We start from the raw sequence: 7,119 nt of genomic DNA, 5'->3' as shown, positions 1-7,119 counted from the left end.
TTTTTTTTTTTTTTTTTTTTTTTTTTTTTTTTTTTTTTTTTTTTTTTTTTTTTTTTTTTTTTTTTTTTTTTCTTCTTCTTCTTCTTCCTCCTCTCATAAGCATCAAGCTCCATCTGCCAGCAATGTTGAAGCAATCCAGACAGATCAGGTACAAGAACAAAGCCAACTTCAGATAATAGTATATAAAGGACCTGATTCAGAACAATCACCAACTTCAGTTACTCAGTCTATCTCATCCTCTGCTAGTCCAAGTTTATCCGAATATAAACTGGTACCTAAGAAGGTCCATGAAGAATGTAAGCCAGAACCAAGCCAGAAAAATTCTTCCGACCGTAAAACTGTGTTCTCTGTTCCCAATGTTAGGACACCTGCTTCTGATGGTTACAATTGGAGGAAATATGGTCAGAAGCAAGTGAAGATTCCAAAGGGTTCACGGAGCTATTACAAGTGTACATATTCTGGATGCTGTGCTAAGAAGATTGAATGTTGTGATCACTCTGGCCTTGTAACAGAGGTTGTTTACAAGAGCCAACATAGCCATGATCCTCCTAGGAAGATTAGCAACCCCAAGGAAAGTATGCTTGTGCCTTATGTTGAGCCTGTGGTTAAAAAAATCATGGCTGAACATTCCGTAAGAATAATTAACGATTCAGATCCTCCTATGTCTTCAAAAGAACCGTTACGGGAAACAGCTTCAGTCGTTGAAAGAAAACGACAGTTCTCTAATGACTCTGACGGAAATGATGAATCTAAAATCAAGAATGAGAATGACAACGAATACGAAACAAAACAAAAGTAAGTCTGCATCTCGAATTGCTGAACTTTTTTTGTTTCTGTTTTTGTATGTAATGTTTAGCATGTATGAGCAAGATCTAGTGCTAATCTTTTGTTTCCTTACTGGTAATCAGAGTTAAGAAGAGCAGTGGGGGATATTCAGGCACTCCCCTAAAACCTGGAAAGAAGCCCAAGTTTGTGGTACATGCAGCGGGTGATGTGGGAATCTCAGGTGACGGATACAGATGGCGTAAGTATGGTCAGAAAATGGTGAAAGGAAATCCTCATCCTAGGTGCATGCCTTTTCATAATTTATGCTTTACGGCCATTATAACTTGCTTTATTTGATGGAAAACAACATTGTTCTTTGATTTAAACTATATAAGCTTTGGTTATTCCCGACTGTCCTGGACTATTCTGCTGATGCCAAAATAATTATGCACGCCGCTTTATAGTTCCTCAGGACATTACCCATATCTTCAAGTTAAGAACAGAAAGGGAACAAACATCTCCAATTAATTCATATATTCCTGGACTGTCTGATTTTGATTGTTGATGTTTCTTTTTAAAACTTTACAGGAACTACTACCGATGTACCTCTGCTGGGTGTCCAGTCCGTAAGCATATCGAATCAGCTGTAGAAAATCCAAGCGTAGTGATTATAACATACAAGGGAGTTCATGATCACGACATGCCAGTACCGAAGAAACGACACGGTCCACCTAGTGCGCCTCTTGTAGCTGCTGCAGCTCCTGCCTCCATGGGCAATATGCAACCAAAGAAAACAGACGCAGTTCAGAGCCAAATTTCTTCAACACAATGGTCTGTGGATGCTGAAGGAGAGTTGACTGGTGAGGCCTTGGATCTTGGAGGTGAGAAAGCAATGGAATCTGCCCGAACACTTTTGAGCATTGGATTTGAAATCAAGCCTTGCTGAACGTACGCCTTTCAAGGAATAACTGTGAGACTCTTTATGAACATGTAGCTGTCTCTATGTGAAATATTTGATTATTTTTCGAGCAATTTCCTTTTGTTTTTCCTTTTTTCATCCCTCTCTTTCTCTTAGTCATTTATGTAACAGTTGTGTAAATTTGGTTTTTATACACCTCCCTGATGTGGTAATGAGATGATTTGCACCGTTTTTGCTAACATCTCTTACAGGGTCAGCCTCAAATCCTTGGATTTTGAAGAGACTGTAATGTTTTGGATTTATGAGAAGATTAAGGGTCGAAATCAATTGTGAATCGTACCATATTAAGTATCTCGAATGATAATCATTTGTTCGTGGGTCGTTTTCAAAAACTATTAAAGAAATAGTTCTCAAAATTTGGTTAAAAATTTAAATATTTTCTTAAGATCGTAAGCGATATAATATAATCACTTTGTTGTTGGTAGATCGATCTCAAAACAAGAAGATAAAAGAAGAAAGAAAATAGTCACCTTGGCCTTTCAAGATTAGTCACGTGATCCGGGCATCGAGTTGTGGGCACTCACGTGCGTCGTCAAACCCCAGTGCCCTGCCCTCCCTTCGGACATGACCAAATTAAATTAGGATTTCTTTCCCTCTCCCTCTCTAATCTCAGCTACTTTTGATTCTTTACCCGTACCGGAAGGATCGAATGTACCGATAGGTTCTAGCTACTGCTGATCCTTTTTGGTTCTTAAAATCAGTAATCAACAAAAAGTAGGGATTTTCGAATTCTGGAAGAGAAAAATGAGTGTTACTTTGACTGTAATGACATTCAATCTCCACGATGATCAACCACCAGAGAGCTCAAATTCTTGGGAGAAGAGGAGGGACTTGTGTATCAGTGTCATCACTAGCTACTCTCCCGCGATTCTCTGCACTCAGCAAGGTAGCTCCCTTTTCCTTTACTCCTCTGCTACTCTACTTTATCGGATTTCATATTTGATCCTGTGAATGCCTTGTGGATCTTGATCATTGGTGCGATTTTGTTGCAATAATTGATCTGGGTCTTGTTTGAATCGAGTTTTCTTGGTGGGTTTTTGGTGCTTTATGATTTCATTCGAGTTTTGGGTTGTTTTGTTAGGAAGCTTCAATGGAGTAGTGTGGCCATTTTGGTGGAACTTTTTTTTGTGGACGAACTTCAATGATCTAGGAAGAAATTAATGAACTACCACCATTTGCTTCTCTGATTCCTTCATTTCTCTATTGGGTTCAGGTGTGAAATCTCAGTTGGACTTTCTTCAGCAGGGCTTGCCTGGTATGTTAGCTTGTTATTGTTCAGTTCATATTGGGTTAGAAGTTCTTTTTGTACGTTCTCTACGAATGTGGAGCTGAAATTTTTAACATCTTTGAGGGGAAGATCATAAAGCAAGTTCTTATAACTTAGAAGTATTAATTTTCTTTCAGGCTATGGCCAATTCGGGGTTTCAAGAAAAGGATCCAGAGACACATCAGATGAACACTGCACAATCTTCTACGACAAGGAGAAGGTATTGAATTTTGGTTCAAGTCTGATAATCTAGTGTGGTTTTTTATGCTTCACTGTTTGTTTCTTCGATTAAAAAGGTTGAGCTGTTAGAAGGAGGCACATTTTGGTTATCAGAATCACCTTCTGTCCCGGGAAGCATGTTGTGGGGTTCGATCGTTCCGCATATTGCAACGTGGGCGATATCCTTGAGATTTCATTATATTTTAACGTATCCATTAGACTTTGTGTTATTTGTTAACTTGACAGACTGCCCACACATTCGAACTGAAAGGAATCGAGCCTCCTGGGTTCTCATTTCAGATAGTGAATACGAGCATGGATGAGCTCAACCCTCGTGCTCGTAGACGAAGCGCTTTACTTACATGGCAGCACATTGCATCCTTACCTCCTAGCTTGCCAGTTATATACTGTGGAGGTTTCAACACAGAAAAGGAATCAACTACTGGTCGTTTTCTTCTTGGGAGATCCAGGTAACTGAAACAGCTTTTTCTGTCTTAATCAGCGTTATTAGCTCGCATAGTTCATTTATCTTAACAGATCTTGTCGTCCATGGTGGCAGAGAAAAAGGTGCAGTTGGGGACATGAGAGATACATGGGCGATTGCTCGGGCGAGGAAGAATGTTTCTCTGATTCGAACATATCATGGCTTCAAAGGTATGCAATTTAGCTAAGACAAACTTGCTTAGGTGCTCGTTCGACCTTTGCTCGACTCCTTGAGACTCTTTTTTCAGGTGACAAACAGGGAGCTTTTGAATTTTTCAAGTTGATTCTAAGAGCACTCTGCCTTTGCTGGGATCGCCAGACCCAAGATCTACATGTAGATTGGATTCTTTTCAGAGGTAGATCTTTGATCCCTGTCGTGTGTGAAGTGGTAAACGATAATATCGACGGATTTTACCCGTCGTCTCACTACCCTTTGTTTTCCGAATTCATGCTTCCTCGTACCGTCAGAATGCTCGAAACAACAACTACTCAAGAGTGACACTAAATCACCATTTGTTATAACTCAGAATTCTCCATTGTTCTCTGTTTAAGCTCCAAATGATGTGTTTGTTGATGTAGAAGTTCATGTTTATAGCAGCAAGTTTTCTCTACTGGTTTACACTGTATGATAACCTTCAAATGACCACTTCAATTACTTCCAAAATGGTCATTGGTATTAGTTTGCTTATGAGAGAGTTCAAAGTTGATCCATTCTTGATTTTCTCTTTGCTGAATCTGATGGAAAGACAGTTGGGCTTCTTTATCAACCAGTATCTATTCATAAGAACAATTAGCTTAGCACAAGTTTCACAATAATAAGGTCACAATAATAAGGTCAGTAGATAAGGGGAATTTCATTTCTTTTTCCGTGGGGAAACCTCTCCCTAACAGGCTCGTTTTAGAATCGTGAGATTGATGACGTTACGTATCGGATTAAAACGGACAATATATGTTAATAGATTTAGGGTGTTACAAAGCAGACAATATATATTAGTGGACTGGGAAGTTACAAAAAGATTAGACGATTAAATCTTACATCTATTAATGATTGTAAGTTCTGTACTCGTGTCCGTGCGCAACATTAATCTTCATAGAACAATCTATGGACGATGTTTAAAATAGCTATCTCTTACGGTAATGTATTTTTTCTTTCTTGAGTACTTAGGAAACAAGAGATGTAGCTATTTATGCTTGAAATGGTAATTACAAAGCAAGAGATGGAGCTATTTATGCCTGAAATGGTAATTGATGTTTTATAGTTTAATTATCCTCCAATTAAATTTATTGTTTAATTTTGCAATAAAAAAAGAAAAAGAAAGAATAAAGCATCTAATTTGTTGATGTTGGAAATAATTTAGAAAATTTGAGTGAATGTGCGCCTAACAGAAAATGAATCAGAACCCATTTGTTGGTGTTGCGATCTAGGCCGCACATCGTGGCTACAAAATAATATCCAACGGTTCTCAATGGGCAATGGGGGCACCGTCTTCTATAACTCACTCGGCATCGGCGAGGAACAGTAATTCTTCTTCTTTCTAATTTTCTTCTTTCTAATTCTTCTCGCGGTAACGAAGAGAGGAGCGAAATCTAGCGATTGACACTCTCTGAAAGAGGGGAAGAGATTTTTGAAGCAGGTTTTGGATCTGGGTTGGGTTTAGATCCCTTGTTCAAGCCATGGCGAGAGGGCCTCTCGTGTTGCTTCTTTGGATCTCCGCATGTCTGTTCCTTTCTTTTCGTGCTTCCTGTTTCTATCTCCCTGGTGTCGCTCCCCAGGACTTTCATAAGGTTTGTTGAGTTCGCATCTGATTTCGATTGATTTTGTTTCTTTTCTTGTTCTTCATGTTCGCTATCGATTTTCGTTCTTGGGTTTTCAGATCTTGCGTTTGTGTGTGATTATTGGGCGTTGATGCTTTTCTTGATGTCAGGGTGGTTGATAAATTTGGAATTTCATTACCTTTTGGTTTCTTACTTTGCGTATTTGATTTCTCCCATGGTAATGCGTGTCGGTTGTGGAATTTTTTTGTGTCTGAAGATTTCGGATTTGGGAATTTAATGGGGTTGGTATTAACCGAATCTGCTTGATCTTTCGAACTGGAAATGATGTTTCAGGGACTAACAAACGAGTTCGAAATTATCAAATTATAGAGAGCATTAAATGTGTGTTTCCATTTCAGTATTGCGCTGAATCTCCGTTCCTTGTACGGATATGGGAATTCCGAGCATTTCCATGGTTTTCTGTTGAAATGCAGCTTAAGTGTTTTTTCTTTGCCTTATTGGTGCAGGGAGATCCTCTGAGGGTAAAAGTAAACAAATTGACTTCCATTAAAACTCAGCTTCCGTACTCTTATTATTCCCTCCCTTATTGTACTCCAAAGCAAATATTTGACAGCGCTGAGAATCTTGGTGAGGTTCTTCGTGGTGATCGAATAGAAAACTCGCCCTTCGAGGTATACTGTAGGTTTTAGACAAGAATGCTTTCAGCAACCTCCTCCGTCCTCTTTTTTCATTTTTTGTTATTTGATTCGCTCAATGATTATTTGTTTTTCATAGTTTAAAATGAGGGAACCAGAGATGTGTACTATTCTGTGTCGCAAAGTTCTTGATGCTAAAATGGCTAAGGACTTCAAGGAAAAGATTGATGATGAGTATCGGGTGAACATGTAAGACATCCTTTTCAAGGACTGTACATCTTGATTTTGATATTAATTTATGGATTGTTTTGGTAACTGCTCTCATCTTAAATGCAGGATTCTGGACAACCTTCCTCTTGTTTTTCCCATACAAAGGAATGATCAAGAATCTTCATTTGTATACCAACATGGTTTTCATGTTGGTCTCAGAGGACAGTATGCTGGGGTATATGTTGATATGTTTAGAATGTGAATAATTTGTCATCGTGATGCGTGTAATCTAGATACGTGAATTTATATATATGTTTTATTTCTGCAGAACAAAGAGGAAAAGCATTTTATCTATAACCACTTGACCTTTACGGTCAAGATTCATAAGGATCCTGAAACTGAGTTATCAAGGATAGTGGGATTTGAGGTCAAACCATTCAGGTTCTTGTACTGCTTTGCTTGCCTTAAGTAGCATTTTTCTAGTCCTCCACTCTTAAGATTGAAATTGCGCAGTTATTTAATTTGGTTGAAATATTTTATGATCTAGTGTGAAGCATGCGTATGAAGGTTCTTGGACTGAGACTACCCGTTTGACAACCTGTGACCCACATGCAAAACGCCTTGTTACCAACTCTGAGACTCCTCAAGAAGTTGAGGAGAAGAATGAAATCATCTTTACTTATGATGTGGAGTATCTGGTCAGTTGCCATATACCTTCCATACAGACAAATTTTTGTCATCTTTATTGTCAAGTGCTTGCCCCCCCCCCCCCCCCCCCCCCCCCC

The 7,119-nt window shown here is 38.8% G+C and overlaps 3 protein-coding genes across 3 annotated transcripts in view; all 3 read left to right on the top strand.

Annotated features, from left to right (window-relative positions):
- Nucleotides 1–1,925, top strand: part of LOC111438384 (probable WRKY transcription factor 32) — a 5,449-nt gene extending 3,524 nt beyond the window's left edge. Inside the window, exons 4-6 of the mRNA XM_023076290.1 lie at nucleotides 101–795; nucleotides 909–1,067; nucleotides 1,354–1,925. Of these exons, the coding sequence (XP_022932058.1) occupies nucleotides 101–795; nucleotides 909–1,067; nucleotides 1,354–1,711 (1,212 nt within the window). The 3' untranslated portion in view covers nucleotides 1,712–1,925. The remainder of the gene's footprint in view (nucleotides 1–100; nucleotides 796–908; nucleotides 1,068–1,353) is intronic.
- A 399-nt stretch (nucleotides 1,926–2,324) lies between these two features.
- LOC111437954 lies at nucleotides 2,325–4,324 on the top strand. The gene is made up of 7 exons (XM_023075978.1): nucleotides 2,325–2,630; nucleotides 2,958–2,999; nucleotides 3,149–3,231; nucleotides 3,308–3,409; nucleotides 3,486–3,700; nucleotides 3,790–3,884; nucleotides 3,962–4,324. The coding sequence occupies exons 1-7, from the start codon at nucleotides 2,489–2,491 to the stop codon at nucleotides 4,210–4,212; spliced, it is 930 nt and encodes a 309-aa protein (XP_022931746.1). The 5' UTR covers nucleotides 2,325–2,488; the 3' UTR covers nucleotides 4,213–4,324.
- A 782-nt stretch (nucleotides 4,325–5,106) lies between these two features.
- Nucleotides 5,107–7,119, top strand: part of LOC111437938 (transmembrane 9 superfamily member 10-like) — a 4,366-nt gene continuing 2,353 nt past the window's right edge. The window contains exons 1-6 of the mRNA XM_023075977.1: nucleotides 5,107–5,498; nucleotides 5,996–6,160; nucleotides 6,264–6,373; nucleotides 6,461–6,569; nucleotides 6,663–6,775; nucleotides 6,882–7,032. Coding sequence (XP_022931745.1) covers nucleotides 5,388–5,498; nucleotides 5,996–6,160; nucleotides 6,264–6,373; nucleotides 6,461–6,569; nucleotides 6,663–6,775; nucleotides 6,882–7,032 — 759 coding nt within the window. The 5' untranslated portion in view covers nucleotides 5,107–5,387. The remainder of the gene's footprint in view (nucleotides 5,499–5,995; nucleotides 6,161–6,263; nucleotides 6,374–6,460; nucleotides 6,570–6,662; nucleotides 6,776–6,881; nucleotides 7,033–7,119) is intronic.

This window comes from Cucurbita moschata, unplaced genomic scaffold, assembly GCF_002738365.1.
Source record: "Cucurbita moschata cultivar Rifu unplaced genomic scaffold, Cmos_1.0 Cmo_Scf00003, whole genome shotgun sequence".
Taxonomy (NCBI): Eukaryota; Viridiplantae; Streptophyta; class Magnoliopsida; order Cucurbitales; family Cucurbitaceae; genus Cucurbita; species Cucurbita moschata.
This window is presented reverse-complemented; position numbering and strand designations above follow the sequence as displayed.

Excerpts from the sequence above, each read along its gene's own strand:
- LOC111437954 (XM_023075978.1), top strand. The coding sequence starts at position 2,489 with ATGAGTGTTACTTTGACTGTAATGACATTCAATCTCCACGATGATCAA. Across the intron at positions 3,000-3,148 it reads TCTTCAGCAGGGCTTGCCTG|GCTATGGCCAATTCGGGGTT; the intron begins GTATGTTAGCTT and ends ATTTTCTTTCAG. Across the intron at positions 3,885-3,961 it reads AACATATCATGGCTTCAAAG|GTGACAAACAGGGAGCTTTT; the intron begins GTATGCAATTTA and ends CTCTTTTTTCAG.